General features: G+C 42.5%; 1 protein-coding gene across 9 annotated transcripts in view; it reads right to left on the bottom strand.

Moving 5' to 3' along the window:
* Window positions 1–740: 740 nt before the first annotated feature.
* Window positions 741–16938, bottom strand: part of LOC143345503 (glutamate receptor ionotropic, kainate 2) — a 168329-nt gene continuing 152131 nt past the window's right edge. For 4 of the 9 annotated variants that reach the window (XM_076772683.1, XM_076772681.1, XM_076772684.1 and 1 more), the window contains 5 exons: window positions 15984–16148; window positions 10121–10221; window positions 7969–8176; window positions 1808–2099; window positions 741–881 (listed from right to left, as the gene is read on the bottom strand). In XM_076772683.1, the coding sequence (XP_076628798.1) occupies window positions 875–881; window positions 1808–2099; window positions 7969–8176; window positions 10121–10221; window positions 15984–16148 (773 nt within the window). In that variant the 3' untranslated portion in view covers window positions 741–874. Of the gene's footprint in view, window positions 882–1807; window positions 2100–7966; window positions 8177–10120; window positions 10222–15983; window positions 16149–16938 lie in introns of those variants that run through there. The other 5 variants (XM_076772682.1, XM_076772686.1, XM_076772687.1 and 2 more) reach the window with 5 other exon arrangements.

The following is a 16938-nucleotide window of genomic DNA, read 5'->3' as shown; positions in this document are numbered from 1 at the left end:
AAGCTTGAGTTTCGATTCCAAAGGGCATTGGTGTTTATGGCTTCCACCGTAGCGCGAGCCCGATAGCCAAAACCCATTTCAAACAACACTAGTCGTGACAATTCAAACGAACGTTCCGCTCGATTTCGCGCGCCTCGAAAGTCCCAGCCTCGGAGAAACGCTGATACGCGATCCCTCGCTGGTCGATCCGTGCCACTTTCGTCGCCTCGCTGACCAGATGAAGCTCTGTCGTTGTCACAGTGATACCATTCGCCGTGCAATCGATCCTATTTCGCCATTCGACGAGCATCCGCGACAAACGTCGGTTTTCACGAACAGCGATGCTCGATCCCAACGTGATCGGCTTTCGTTCGCGAACGAAACGTTTGTCGACTTTCGCGTACAACGTTCTCGTTGCTCGTCTCGCGATTTCCCTGGATGATCGTTCCCATTCGATGGCGGCTCGGTCCTCTACTCGATTCCTCGAGCCCAACGGGACCGGTCCTGGCACAAAGTTCAGCGCGGGGCTAGTCCACGGCTGTCGCCGAATAGATCGCGTCTCGATCGATGCTGTCACGTGGACGTCTCGATCGACGATCCGACGTCGCCGACGGCGTCGGTCTGACCGCGTAACGGTCGACTCGTGCGCCCCGACGACTACATATGCTATAAGCAGGTCTCCTTCTGGTCGACCACGTTCACGACCACGGAGGCTTGGGTGGGCAGCTCCTTCTGGACGGGCACACCTGTCGGCACCTCCTCGAGTATTGGTCAAAGGGTCGTGGTCCTCGATACGGCCGCCGAGGGCGGGGGTGGCGGCGGTGGCGGCGATATCACCACGTCTGGCTCACCCGCCAGGTCGCAGTCGAATCTCCAGAGAATACTCTCAGGGTGGTCACCTCCTGCGCATCAAACGAATTTTGGTTTCGATTAAATAACAATTAAATATACAGAGTCCATTTTTGCTGATCTTCGATCGACTACACGTTGAGATACTACCTCCTTGACGTATGATTTAATTCCAAATAATTTCTCAAACGTACACTATTTAATTTTGTTTAAATTCGTACAAGGAATGGCCACGAAAAAGAATAGATTTGTTTTACGAATACCTCGTGAACGTAAAAACGTGTTGATTTTAATATACAGGGTATCCGGCCACCCCTGGGAAAAATTTTAATAGGAGATTCTAGAGGCCAAAATAAGACGAGAATTAAGGATACTAATTTGTTGATTGAGGCTTCGTTAAAAAATTATAGAAACATTTCCGGCCACACAGTATACTTTCAGTAAAGCGAATACCCTTATAATTGTAACGAGTCAGACTCGTCATTGTACGGCAAGGGGTTAATAAGATATTCTTCGAGAGGTTAAATAAAAATGATTGATTCGATACAAAAATAAGATCTTTCAACGTGTAAAGGAGAACGCTTGAAATGGAAAGGCGAAGACGTAAAACGTGACTTGGCAAGGTATTTGAACTGAAACGTTAAATGAACGATCGAAGAAAAATGAAGGAAGTGTACCTGTACGAATGTTATGAAAGAAGTAATTGTCAAACACTCGACAATATTAACCACGCGTGTAGAAAGAACAATTCCTTTAATAAAAACATATAAATGTATACGCAGTCTGTTGAAAAAGAGCTAAGTAGATAATCTATTTTATGGTTTCGAGAAGAAAAGAATTTAATTCTTTCTTTCATTTCTTAATAGTTGAAATTGCGAGAATTTTATCCCAGGGTCTCCTAAATTATTTTCCAGTAGTGTTCATAGATGATATATGTTAATAATAATGAAAATGTGAAGAGATGTTGAGATCCACTGACCTTGACCCAAGACGATGCTTGAAGAACCCCGTCTCTGTCTCGGTGGGGGTGGTTGGTGCTTGTGCGTATGACTGTGATTGTGACTGTGTGAATGTGAGTGGCAGTGTGTGTGACGCGTGTGCGTGGGCGTGGCTTTGCACGGTGGCGGTTGCTGTTGTTGCTGTTGCTGCGGCTGCTGAGGATGAAGATGAGGATGAGGCCTGTGCTAGGTGTTCCCGCCACGGGCCGCCGCCACTTGATCGAAGCTCAATGATTTCTTCATCTCCGTCATCGACAACGCACCACCCTCCTGCTGAGAGAAGCGGGCGCAGGTGTTAGCTATATCGGGGTAGTTATCTGTGAACAACCATCGTCGTGCAGCGACGTGGCCGCGGGCGGGAGAGTTATTAAAAGTTCCGTTCGGGATCGTTAAAAGTAGTTGGAACTTTTTAAAACGCTCGTAAAGAAGTTATTGCCGGATCACATGGCTCCGCGAATCGAATTGACTGCTTTACACTCGAATCGCTCGGTCGAAGGAATTTCGAAAAACTGTTCGAATTCGTCATCTTCGTGTTTCCTTCCCCGCTACGCGAACAGTTTTCTCCTGGGATTTGGGAAATCAAGCACGCTAGACTCTCCATTATTCGTATCAGAGTTCTTATTTCCCGCGGACAAATGGGTTTAAATTCTCTCTTGAACATTTAAATTATATGTAATCCTGTTCTTTGCAGCAGCGTTTTTTAACCTGTGGTTCGTGGGCCCAGAGAGGTCGTAAAAGCGTTGGCGATGATTTGCGATCTCGCAAAAGAAAAAGAAAAGCATAATATATAGAGGAATAGAAAAACTGTTCCTCGTATTTCATTCTTGCTAACAAACACTCGTTAAAAAGTTTCCTGTCGTCGGCAATAAAAACAAAAAAAAAAGACTTGGGGAAACTAAAAGCTCGAATGTTTGGAACTGCTCTTGAATGTTTTAGGAAGTTTCATCAACGCTGTTTCGCACTTATACCATATTCATCGGTTTTCGTTCCGCCTCCGCGTTCGAAACGATTAAACGCGGCAAGTTTTGTTAAATTTTTCGTCCACAATAAGAGAGTACAAGTATAAAATGGCCGAAGCTGCGCCACTTGACGAAAAGAAACTTATTTGCGATGAAAATGCACGTGCACGCGCCGAGGGGAAATTGAATTTCGATAAAATATTGAACGGAATCGAAAAGGGGCTTTCCAGGCGCTGCGGTCGGGAATTCGATGGATCATTTTCCGGGGTAGGGGGAAAAAGAGATACGAAGTTTGGAACGCATCGAGATGACCAGCAACGCGAAAGGTGTGCGGTCGGCACCGTTTCGATGGGATTGAGTTCGCGCGATTTTTCCAAACGTTTTCGAAATGCTTCGATTCGTTGGCCACAAAAGGCACCGAACGGAACCCAGCTGCGTGTAAACCCACCAAATCGGCGTTGAATTTTTTTACTAAACGATTTTGAATCTCTCGATGTTATTGGATCTGTACAACGATAGGCAACCAATTTGAGATAGTGGTTCGCTGTTGTGCGAAAGAAAATCTTATACGATCGAAACTTTTCGATTATTTAAAGATACGAGCTTTTGACTCGAACGAGAAGAAATATCGTTTACACGTACCAGGGAAGTTTGGAATACCACTGTACATATTCCGTGTCCATTGCCCGTCATTGGAAAGCAACGTTTCGAAACACCGATCGAAGCATCGAAAGGGAAACGATTGGAATTCGAGAGAGTTTGCCGTGACTGAGATACTCGTCTCCCGTTTCCCCTCCTTTCTTGTCCATGATGAAGGAGACCGGAAGACCAGAGAATCCGATTCTGGCGTAGTTTTGGGGAGAGAACTCGTAGATGAAATTCGATTGAGTCGCTAATCCAAGCCCAGGCCGAACTGCAATTAAACTTTAACCAGAGCGGGGACACGGCTGAAGCGAGTGTCATACGCTTCGTTCCGAACAAGATGACGTGAAGGGACGAGGGGAGGGGGCCGCGATATCCCGTTCGTCCCGCAGGAATTTGTCCAAAGTTGGTTTTTGCCGTATTTTCCGCGCGTCTCCTCTGGCGACGAAATTCACGAGATTCTCGCCTTTATTTCAGCGGAGACGAGAATAAAACGTACCGCTGCATACGAAACGTTTCCGAAAAGAAATCTAAGCTAATAGCGAAATTTTTAATTAAACCATACGATACTTCTGTTTTTGTAGTTTCGCTAATGGGATTACTTCGTACCGCGTATCAAACATATAATTTTTCACCCATCTGGTTGGATTTCTTGAAAATTATACGTTTACGTATTGAACCAGAGTTTAATTAATTTCTGACTTAATTAAATATCATAGAATCTCTCGTCCAGAAAATGCTTTGAAAATCTTTCGCGGCGTGATATCATTATTAATGTCGATGGGATCAACTTAAATATGCCGCGACATTATTACAAGAAAACGAATATCAAAAATTCACGACAAGATTAATTACTGACTCTGTGAAAAATTATAATGATTTATCGTGGTCGCCGCAAGATTGATGTTTGTTATAATGACTTCGACCGTCATTTCGACGCTCTGTGGTAAATAATGTTGTAATATATAAACGTAAATATTTTCTTACGTTTACTTATTATGGGATATAAAAACTACTACATCAAGAATCTTTGAAATGTTACAAGTAAAACGAAAATACAATTACAGGCAATTAAATACATGACAAGAGTAAGGCTACCGAAACAAACTAAAGAGGACATTCCATTAAAGTATTTCTACGTTTGTTTTTTATTCAAATAAATTATCCAAAACTTCTTTTACCTGAACAGTTTTAACTCGTCTACGATCTAATACGAATAATGGAGATTTTATTGTATTGCGATCGGATATGAAAATTCCCAAATCGATCCTATCGAACGTTTCTTTTGCTGTTCTGACCATACTGCCGGGATATTCCGGGATCCAGTGGTCCTGTACATAGTAACCAGGTTCGAGAATGTGACGCAGCCTGGAAAAATCACTTCCGCTACGATCAGGAGCACCATTCACACGAGTTTCGACGACGCCGGATCGTTTCGGCTCGACCACGTTCCCTTTCCAATCTTGTTTAACGAACACTCTATTCTCTCGCGATGTAACCGGTGGATCCGATATTTGCCGAGATCTAACGATAAGTAGCCGCCCACGAAACTCGATGGGATCAAATTTTACGAGTTATTCGATGCCAAAAACTATACGGAGAATTTTTATGCAAACAGAGTTTGGTCGAAGAACAAAGTCGTTTTCGGTTGGCTGTCGTACGGAAACGGAGTATAGTTTTACCGGTATGGCTCGAAGTTCTGTCGTTAGTAGTTCCGAAAGACCTTTAATAAACGTTGACCTGTCAAACTTAGCGTCTTCGACATACTGTTCGAACATAGTTAAATAACGTTCACGGAACAGTCGATTCACTCATCAGCAAAATATAATTTTGGTTACGTTGAAATTGAAAATTGTTAATTAGTATAAATTTGTTCTGGAAATTAAAAACTTTTCCTGTCAAACATGTTCAGACCTATGTTTCTCAAGACTTATTATTAATTCTCTGCTGGCGAAAAAGTTTTTGTAGGAATTTGTGGATTTTTTGTTCGATTTTGATGTTCTTTTAAATAGTCTTTTCAGACTCTTTCTGGACCGATCGATTCGAGCGAGCATTGGGCGCCGCCGGAGGCGTCGGAACGACGAATTTGAAATGACGTCGTCGTGGTACTGGTATTGCGATCGTCCGACAGCAGTTCGAAGCATGCAATCAAATATATAACGCGCATGTACAACGTGTGTATACTTATACAGAGGTGTGGTGTACTGCGAATGTAAGCGTGTGTAACTGAACTTTGCGCCAATCGTGGTTAAACACACACACACACAGCGGTTGAGTCGACTAGTAGCAATATACTGGACCGTGCCAAAATGCAGAATATATACAAAGTGACACGCTGAAAACAGACCGCACCGATATCATTGCTAGTTTAATTAATAGAACGAATCACCGTTTACGAAAGTTTCATGGTTTTGAGGGGCATACGAAACGATGTTAACTGTTTCTTTATGGGTGGAAACGTGGACGTAAACTCGAACATTAACTTCGAATCCGCGAAAGTTTGTAAATTATATTAAATATTGTTACAATAGTAAACGTTTTTGTTTTGATATTATCAGATGGTGCTGATAGGTTTCTCGAAATTACGGCTGGTTCTTGCTCAGCGAACGAGAACGTTGGTAAATGAATTTATTATGAATATTGAATATATTGTATAGAGTATATAATTTATTCAATCGTAGAACTAAAATTAGATATTTATGGCACACGCGAGCAGAATTATCTTATTTTGAGATAAATTAATCCAATTCGACCTGTTCCTGAAATGCATTCGGAATACAATAATTTCGTTTAAACCGAAGACAGATCAGATTAGAATATCTCTGTTCTGGAAATTCATTATTCTATCAAATTTTCTCACAGAAAATTAAATTATCCCTAAATTATCACCCACGATGAAACTAAGTCACGAAACTTCCGTGGGCAACGTTCTCCGTTATTCGAAATAGCAAAGAAACGGAGGTAACCTGTTTCCAGGATATCACTCTGTATATTCGTTACTTTGTACAGACGAACAAAAAGTTTTATCAACTTAACGCAGAACAGTGTCCAATCTAGTTAAGATATATCAGAGAGACGGATGAACTTAGACACAAATTACGAAGGAAAGATAATAAAGTGACAATTTTCACGCAGGCACTTCCCATTTGCAATACTCCCTTTCTCGTTACTCGGTCGTGGCTCGTATTTTCTCCCCCTCGGTTCCCGCGCATCGAAGCTGATGAAGAAATTGCGTACATTGTCGTTGGGCTTCGTGGAGGCTGTGCCTGGGTCACGGTAATTGGATATCACTCGTCTCTCTAGGCCAAAGATTATTCTCCGCGATTGTGTATCAATTTCGGAGCAGATCGTTCGAACGTACGCGCCTGGATACTCTTCGCGAATTGGTTGGAATGTCACCCCGGGAATTCAATTACCGTGAAATCGACACAACTCCGCGACCAACGATGGCTTCTCATATGAGGATCTTCCCGAAACGTTCTACATTCTCCGTTTCGCGTATTCAATTCTCAGTCGTTCGAATAATTAATCCCTGAAACTTTGTATTATATAAAATCAGAGTCCTAACGGAGTAACATTGTCGATTCGGTAGACGCGTAATTTTTATTTAAATGTTTCTGAAGTGGATTTGAGAATAAAGACAGTTGGAGAACAGTTTAACCCTTTGTACGTCACAAGTTTTTGATGTCAAGTTTCACAAGGCTAGTAACCACTCCTTGTACGAATTTATACAAAATTAAATAGTACACGTTTGAAAAATTATTTGGAATTAAATCGTACATCAAAGGGTTAAATCGGTTGTTTTTGAAAGCTCTTTTATCCGAGTTCGACTTTATTTCGTGAGAGTAATTAACGCGTCGAGCACACACATCGCGCAGTCAATGGATCGACTAATAACGGACTATAGTCGCCGATTGTAACCCAAGGGTTAAGTATAATAATGAACTGTACATGAAGTGTTTGCTCGTATAATACGCAGTGCTCGACTCCGCTGTTTGACTGTTTGTTTCTCACTGTTTGCTTTACTCTTACCGCGAATCTCTGGTGTCATCCTGACGTTTACGTTTCCCGATTGTGAATGTTCTCATACAGTAGTGTTAACCGTGCTTTTATCATTGCTCTCACAACAGTATATCTCCCTTTCACGACTATTACTAGCTCTTTTCGGATAAAATCCATAGCTAAATTATGTGTCTATCAAAAGTGGGTCCGCCCTACAGGTAATCTCGATAGTCCAAAAGGGTTACAAGTTTCAGTTTCCCAACAAAATTCCCAAGGGTTACCCGGAGTCAAGTATCAAAGTACATAGTACGCGTTCCGGGAAAGATGGCTAGCGTTCACCCTCGCTTTTGACACCCCTATAGTCTTCCAAACTATGACGACAATGTATGTTACCGGAATTGTTAAATCGTAAACTGTAGCAGGGACTTGAATGCCTATCGGACCTAGCCAACTTCTGTTTTTAATGTTTCGTTTATTTGGGTCCTGAAAGAAGCCATCGAAGGTGGTCGCGAGCCCATCGTGAGGGACAGGACTTACACCATTTAACCGCGGTATCTCGATGCTCGGTATGTAGGTGGTCTCCTCGTGGCCCGTCGAGCAATATCGCGTTCTCCTCCTGCTGGCTCGCGGACTGCAACGGCCGCATGGCACCGCGGCGTCGGAATTGCGCGCCTTCGCGGCTGGCCTCTGCCGCGAGCCGCACCGCACGGCAAACCGCAATTCCGAGGCCATCTCGGCGCACAGGGACTGCCGGACCGCGAAGTCGATCGAAGGTTTCCACGTGCGTCGTTTATATTTTCGGTTTGTCCCGTCGATGCACAGGCAGGCACAACAATACCAACAAATGATACACAAAACGATCGCACCACGAGCTGATTACCATGCGGTTACTCTCGCGCGCAAGGCCGTTTCTTTTCGCGCCATTTTCCTACTATGGACGTGGTTCTCGCGATATTAGGACGGTCTACGTACACGAAAGGCCCATGGAAGTATTCGAACGATGACATATTACTAATTGAAATTGACACAAACCGTACAGTATTGAAAATATTTTGAAATTGTTGTATATACAGGGTGTTTGGCCAACCCTAGGAAAATTTTAATGAGAGATTTTGGAGGCCAAAATAAGACGAAAATTAAGAATATTAATTTGTTGTTTGAGGCTTCGTTAAAAAGTTATTACAACATTAAATTTAAATCCTACGCATTTTCGAGAAAAAAATTCTTTAAAAAAAAACTTTAAACGTTAATAACTTTTTAACGAATGATGAGGTGGAACAAAATTAAGAAACACAATGATTATATCGAAAGAAGAATTGAAACACGAGATTGTTGGAATATGGCAGTCTATAGGCGTGAGTATTACGTCAAAGTTAGCATTTTCTATGGAAAATCGTCTCAGGGCTATAACAACGGCAAAAGGAGGGTCAACTTCATACTAAACGTTCGATTAGTCCAATCAATGTTGTTATTAATTAATATTAAATATACATTTCGAATGCTTTTGTGACTTCCGATATGCTATTAAATCTAACGAAGTCTTTCTAACTCAAATATGTTATTTCATTTTAATGAAATTTTTACGACAATTTCAAAATATTTACTATACTGTACGGTTTGTGTCAATTTCAATTAGAAATGTGTCATCGTTCGAATACTTTCGTGAGCCTGTGTACACACAGGGGCATTCGAGCACCTAAATATTTCTGTTATTTATGTTCGAAATGAGCAAACTACTCGGAAAATGATTACAGAGCACCTTTGACGATGTTAACAGTTTTGGTGAGTTCGGGATTCGAGGCTCCCGCGACCGGGGTTAACGTTAATATTTGTGGTACATAAAATACGAGTTTGCTAAAGGATATAATTTCGAAAAGCTGCACGAAACGGAGGGTTCATATAGGATATAAATTTTACATAAGTGAAAGAGGATAGAAAGAATTAAACGTACATATTAAGTTAATGAAACGATTTATTGCTACCGTTTGAGGATTCCGTGAATAAGCCACAACTATTTGTAAACTCTTGTAAAGCCTGTCCAAAATTACACGGCTTATACGCCGGAAGTTTCAAACAGTATCGACTGTGAACGAACCGCGAAAGCCTCAAACATCTCATTTCAAATGAAATCCGGATAGACGAGTAAGTGCATAACCAGACCAGAGAAATAGGATAGCAGAAACCGAAACGTTTATTCTGCGTTTTCTCTTTGTTTCCGAATGAAGGCGAATTCATAGTATACTGACTCTCCAAAAACACTAATTACTTGTAAATATTTTGCAAGATAACAGTATAAGAAGCCTACTTTGATTTGCATTTTCCAAGCAAGTTCTCAAGTATATCTCTTCGCGGGAGTCATCGTGTCGCGAACCATTAGATACGGTTAAATGCATTCGGTATCCATCAACTTCACCGGCAACGGTTCAGCTACGGTAAACGAAACGTAAATTACTGTAAAAAATTTGGCGATCTAACTACAAGAAACGAGATTCGAGGGTGTCCGGGCACGGCATGCAACTGACACCTCGAGCATAGAGCGTTCCAGCTAGGTACGAAGGAGTAGAAGAAACGGAAACACAGTGCTCGCAGAGAAACGGCCTTGCACGCTACAGAGAGAAAGGTACACTCATGCAGCACGTACACGCGAAGCACGAAATTGTACGGAATAATCTCGGTGCCCCGCACGCTTACCCTGTCCGACTGGACGTTCTTCTTGGAGTTCCAGCAGAACTCGAGGATCGCGACGAGGATCGCTAACGCCAGGCCGCAGAGCAGCACGACAAAGACACCACCTGGAACGAGAAAACCGGAAGCTCATTATTTTATCGCCGACGGGTATCTCCGTTTCTTTTCTGATGTCGGCCTAGCGCGACGGAGTTAATGTAACTGCCACCAAGGACCATTCCCTTCTATCCTTCCACCTATACATCACCGTCCAACCCCTTTTCCCGCCTCCTCCATTCACCCAGGTCCGTCTATTTGTCCATTTATCTAGCCATCTGTCTAGCTTCGACCGTCCATACGCCTCTGTCGTCTATTTACCCCCACGCCGAGGCCAGTCATTGTTAACCCCGTCTCCATCTTTTCGTATTTCCCTCTGTTCGTCTTCGTCTTCGCGTTGAAAGAGATTGACGGACGTCGAGGCGAGAAACTTTTATATCGCGGGTCAGGAGGACACGTTGAAGCTCAAGACGCTGGAAGTTGCTCTCGATGAAAGGTTCCCGCCGCGATGGCCGCACAATTAGACGAAGGAAGGCTGCGGCGTCGAAGTTTTTCGATTATTTATCGAGGACTGGCGACGTTGGGAATTTTGAGTTTGGCTCGAACGGGCTCCGGTGAAAATAATTGGACGCCCAGACACGAATGGATGGAGACACGCTCTAGCAAATAATTATTATTTTGAACGTATACGTTCGTTTTTGGAAAAAATAGTTTGCATTTATAGGGGTCGCCCTGAATATCGTCCACCTCTGCTTTTGGTATTGAAAGACTCGCATCAGCGAATGTTCAATACATCCCCCTGGGCTTGAATGAATTCGCGAGCGCTTCATTAAATCGTCAGGTACACTTGCTCCCGTATTTATGTTGATACTATCGAACGTTAAGAATTCATGTAGCTCATTCACGCTTTTCACTCTTGCATCTATCTTTTAGAATCGATTCAATAGCGTTTGCTTTGTTCGCTGAAACAAACGCTATTGAAAGCATCGAGGAATTTTGGAAATTAAGTTGCTGATGCCTTCGAATCTCTGGTTGTTTCAACCTCATGGAACTGTTTCAATAATGAAGCCATCATTGATGGTAGAATAAGGGACGCAAAGAGTATCTGTTTCCTCTCAACGTAATAATGACTTCAAACGTATATCGAAACGAATAAACATAAGGGAAAATCGAAGTAAACGTTATGGAATTGTTTCGTAGATTATTTTAAAATACTTGGACTGTCGAACATTGTGAATGTATGAAATTCCCATCTCCGATGCCAAGTTACTATTTTTGTTTTGCGTACAGTTATTTGTATCGCTGCTGTTATTTTTATTCTTGTATCTTGTCAAAATAAATATCAACGCGCGTGTCTCGCAAGCCATCCTCGCTGAAATTTCGCGATACTCGCATGGCAACGGCAGATTCCTCTCCCGAGTTGAAACCGAGTTCTCATTTCGGTGCTCGCGAAACGAGATCCGCGAAGTTCGGTTTCGTTTGTAGTCGCGAGGTTCCGCGTGCCTTCGTAAACTTTTTCGAATTGCTGCATATGCCGCTCTCCGCCGCGTCTGCATACTCTTGAATCGAGCCAGCCCCGTGTTTACCCCCGACTCGAATATCTGATTTTTTCGTTTCGTTCTGCGGGAGCGCTGCTCGACTCGTATCGCCCTTCAAAAAGAAGTCTACCGCGAATAAATGTTTCCAACAATTTCTGCTTGCCTTCGCGCGGAAACTGAGTTGACACCGATCGATAAAATGCTTGCTTTCATACGAAATTGATATTATTACGAAATCACAGAGCTCCAAAAACGAGAATTGATATTAGTTTGTTAATTCCATCGTTATCTGTTCCGGATTAAATTCACGAAACCGTACAGTTTTCGTTACGCCTTTTTCTGTTTATTCCGTGAATTTTTTATCTCTCCTCGTAGCTCTAGAGTTTGTTGATTCATTTGTTCAGAAGCACGCATGGAATCGTACGTTATTGCCGTGGGAAATAACTCGTCAAAATACGAGCGATACCCGTTGTTTTTAATTTATCCAATTCTGGAATTCGGATAATTTTCTTCTCGCCTTAATTTTTTAAGTTATTAAACAAGCCGGTCTGTTTGCATTAGTTTTGTTTGCCAGTGCCATTATTATGCGTTTTGGCCGCGTCTCGGGAATTTGGTCACATGGTCTGACGTGATTTAAGCAACGTCCAAGACAGCACACCGGAAAGAGCAAAGTTTCTTGCACGGACCCCGGCCTATTTCCTCGCGCTAGTAGCTAAGCTAATTCCGCGACAGGACGAGAAAGCACGTCGCCGTTACAGCGTAGAATCATGGCGTGCCTATGAGACGATTCGTGTTTCACAGCGATAAGTTTAGAGTTCGCTCACCATGTTAGGATATCCCCGAGTTTCGGCCTGAAGGACAACTTCCGCGGGAGTCTCTGAAGGGGACTAGCGTTCTCGTTGTATAACGGAAGAGCCTAAGTGATACGACGCCCCGATTAATTCGACACCGTGTCATTCACCTGGCGAACTCCACGCAAAGTCTCACCTGTCGTCGAGTCTATCCGAAATTGGATTTTTGTGAAAGTAATAATAATCGTCGACGTTATTTTATCGTTGTCGCCTTGAGAGGGGCGGGGGATGGTTTGAGAAATTTCAATTATAATTTAAAATTGATCATGTAAATATTTGATATTAAAAATATTTTAATATTACAGTTCTTGAAGAATTTTCTGTTCCATAAAGGGAAGTAAATATTTCTTTAGGAAACGTTACAGGCAATCTAGCGATAAATCTAGCCAGTCTCGACTCGCTTTGATGTTAGGACAACGCGTTCGAGAAAGGTTCCGGTTTTACAACGGGGCAAATTCTTTGATCGATTGGTCGTTTCGAAGATTTCGATATTGAAAATTGTTCAATATTTCGAATACTTATGGACGCCTTGCAGCTTGCATTCCTATCATTTTTGCATTGTATATATAGAAAATTGTGTTTTGAAGTTTATTATAAGTGCTGAAACTTCTTTAGGTATATAACGTCAAAGTAAATCTCAAAATAAACATAGAAGACAAAATAAATTATAAAAGCAGTTACGTTCATTGGATAGAGGATGAAATGCCCTTTAAAATGAGCGTTTGTACGAGTCGATAGCTTTATTAGTTCCGGAGATATGACAGTTTTAATTTCAAGTCGATGCGATGGCTAGTTACGGAGATATAAGGGTCCGAAGTTTGTTTACGTTTTTGTTGCGCCCGCGCGAGTTCATTCATCCCCCGCGCGCGTAGATAGTAGCGCGTAGTAAATTCTTGGAAATACTACGCCGCGTCTCGGTCGCGACAGTCACGTACGCGGGGTAGGTCAGCGCCACGCACGTGCGACAAGGAGGTCCGACTCCGCTAGACGAAGACAGAGATAGTCGAACTGAAAAAATTACCTTTTACATAAATTACGATATCTCGAAAACGGAAAGTCGGATCGACAAAAACCAAAAGCCATTTTAAAGGGGAGGCCTTGCCGCTTCTAACAGTGGTTCAATTATTAATAAAACACCAATAGTTTCGGAACTGCACGCGTTTAAAATTTATGTATTTTTAATACGCGTTAATAGGCCTGCGTAAGGCGGGGAGCGAGACATAGCGGAATTATAAAAATTACGCTTTTCTTTACACGATGATATCTCCAAAACGGAAAGTCGGATTGCCAAAAACCAAAAACCATTTCAAAGGGGAGGCCTTGCCGGTTCTAACAGTAGCTTAATTATGCATAAAATAATAATAGTTTCGGAACTGCACGCGTCTAAAGTTTAACTATTTTTAATACGCGTTGTTAGACTGTTTCAGTGGAAACTGATTCTCTCTCTTTATCTTTGCTATACATATATTTCCTACTTACATCGAAAGCTAACCAGAATTTGATACCAAATTTTTATCCGGTTTTTTACAAAAGAATACAAATTATCAAACCGGACAGACTACATATTTTTCTCAGAAAACAAACAATAATAGAAGTGAATATTGGAAAATTATGTTATGTTAGATATTCTAAACGAAATTTTAAAGACGGTCATTTGATCAGTCATGGTAGGTTCAGATTTGTGAGATACGTTACACTTTGTAATTTTGAAATATTAAACAACCTCGAAAGAATCGATACCAAAATATCGTTTCATGAAAGATTGCGACGCTGTGGGCGAGAAAAGCCGACAAATTCGGTTTCAGCGTTTAAAAGAAGCGTACAGAAAGAACTCTATTACTTCTGTTTCAGTTTCTTTTAGAAGCACTTTTTTTTTTGTCCGAGTCCTGTGTAATCTTCGCGTCCCGTGGAAAGGCGATTAGCCAGCTCGTACCGAAATCTCACAAGACATCCGAGGGCCGTCCGTCCTTCTTCCTGTCTCGCCGAGTACGTTCGCGCTGGCGGCAAAGTGGGCACTTACCTAAGTTACAGGCTGGCCTTCGAGAAGGGGCGAGAGAAAAAGGGAGAAAGAATTGCGGGGATTCTCGCCCCGGAAAAAAGAAAGTGGAAGATTCACCGTGGGACGGGAGGGGAAAGACAGAAACGAAGAACTTGTGACTTCCATAAAATCCGGAAGGGGTTCCAGTAGACTCCCAAGAAAAATTCCCGGACGAACTTTCCGCGAGATTTCTACTGTGCTTGAAAGCTCTGCTCGTTTCTCTTTCACTATGCCCCTCCCAGTCTCTCATCGACAACACTTATTGCGCGAAGCGTCGCTGTAACGAACTGAATTTTCAGGCCCTCCATTGTCACGTTTCCAGAAACTCGATACAAAAAACACACTGTTTCGTCACCGTCAGGTCCGAAAGTGTTAAAGGAATCCACCCCTTTTGAAGTTATTACGTGATTCTATAGAGGACTGAAATCTATTCATGGTTCATCGCATAACCTAACACGTTTGTCGAACGGTCGTAAATTAAATTAGTCACTATACGGTCTATAGAAATATTCGACAAACCCAGTAATTTCGTTTCATATGCGATACACGTTAGCCGCGCGCATTTCACTGCATGCGTCAATAACATAGTGCTGGATTATCGTTCTATAATCCAGTCGATAAATATTCAATAGAATTCATGTCAATCTTACTATTATAGAAATCGTTATTCAAACACATCACACTTTCCTGATGCATGTCCGGTCAATTTACTGCATCGTTGCTACTTCCCAATTATGTTTCTCGTTTAATACGAGGTAACCGACGATCTACTGATATTGTTCAACCGGCCGCAAAATTCATCGAAACAAAATCATTTTAAATTAGGTTAAAATGCAGCTTCCGTATTTTACATTATCCATGTTGTTGTTTGTAGGACAATCAACGAACACTGATGTTATGCACACGGTAGAAACGAATATTAATAATTTAAAGGAAAATTGCAATCAAATTTCACGTTGTATAGAATAATCTTCGTATCATATATTTGATCAACGTCGCACACTGACACGTCAGAGACCGTTCTGCGTAATTATTATCCCATTAATTAACGTTAGTACTTGGGAAGAAATTGCGAAATATTTCGTGTTGCATCGTTTACTTAATTAATTACTTCTCGCCGCGCGTCACGAGATATCGTTAAAAATATTTCGTTCCTTCGGCGCGCAGAAAATTTCACAGCAAAATAGAATAAAATCGTGGCGGTCGACCTCTACTTCCTGCCGAGCAAAACCGCTGATAACTTCGAATAAAAAATTCAGCTCTACGAGCGCCGGTTCTGAGCGACGTCAGATAATGTTCCCTCTGCCCCCTTTTCTCTGGCAGTAAATTTCTCCGGCGTTTTCCTGCTCCCCCCCTCCCCTCCACCACCTTTCGTCGCGTGAAAAAATTTAATTTCGCGAGCTCACCGATATTTTCGACTCCGAGGGCGTTCGCTTTGCTCTCCTTGCTCTTCTCGTCCCTGTTGCACACGTCGCCCGTGTTCTTCCACCACTTATCGTACAGAATCTGTATCACGCCCTTCTCCTGCAGCTCCAGAATCGCCAGAGATATTTTATCCCTCCAGGGTGAACCTGCGTATGAAACGACTCGGTTAAATTTGGTCAAGAATTCAAGTGTCTTCGTTTTCAATCATATCTACGAGTTAAAATAATATTTTTCACTTTTAACGCGAGAAGGAACCGCAACGAGCTAGATATCAAAGAAATTAGGGGCAGACAGAGTTGACGGTCTCAAAGACCAGACTCGTTTCTTCGAGCAACTCGCTTAGGGTATCTTTTGAGAGTCTTCGAATCGCGCCCAAAACGTAATTGCGCCACTTCTCCTGCGATTCGTTATTAAGTGCTGGAACGGGCGGCGGGAGAGGCGAATTAAAACGCGAATACGCTGATCCAATTAAGAAAAATTATTGTGCTCTAGCTACCGTTGACTTTGCGCGTAACGTCTCAACGTTTCTCCGGCGAAAACCGAGTCGCGCGGATTCAAAACACCGAGCCAGCTTCGGTTCGTCCGTGCTTTTCAAGCAGTTAATTAAGGCGTTCCCTCGTCCTCCAGTGCTGAGTCGAGGTTCCCCGAATTTGTGTTAAAAAACATTGCGGTTATTTACACTTCTTTTCGTCCTCGAAGCGAGCGACTCGCGCGACACCGACGCGCCCGAGACTTTACGATGTTTTCTACAAACAGCGTTGAACGCAGTAATATTGTAGCTGCAAACAACTCTCGAGGAAAATTCACAACGATCGATGTTTGAACGTTGGTTTTGCAATCCTCCGCGTTGATAACGTTCTACGACGAGAACGGGAGCTTTTATCGCGGCCGTGCAATATGCAACAACGTTCAACGCTTGCGTTGTCGAATTTACTT

This window comes from Colletes latitarsis, chromosome 9 (assembly GCF_051014445.1).
Source record: "Colletes latitarsis isolate SP2378_abdomen chromosome 9, iyColLati1, whole genome shotgun sequence".
In the NCBI taxonomy this organism is placed as follows: Eukaryota; Metazoa; Arthropoda; class Insecta; order Hymenoptera; family Colletidae; genus Colletes; species Colletes latitarsis.
Note: the sequence above shows the minus strand (reverse complement) of the source record. Positions and strands in the feature narration are given on the sequence as shown.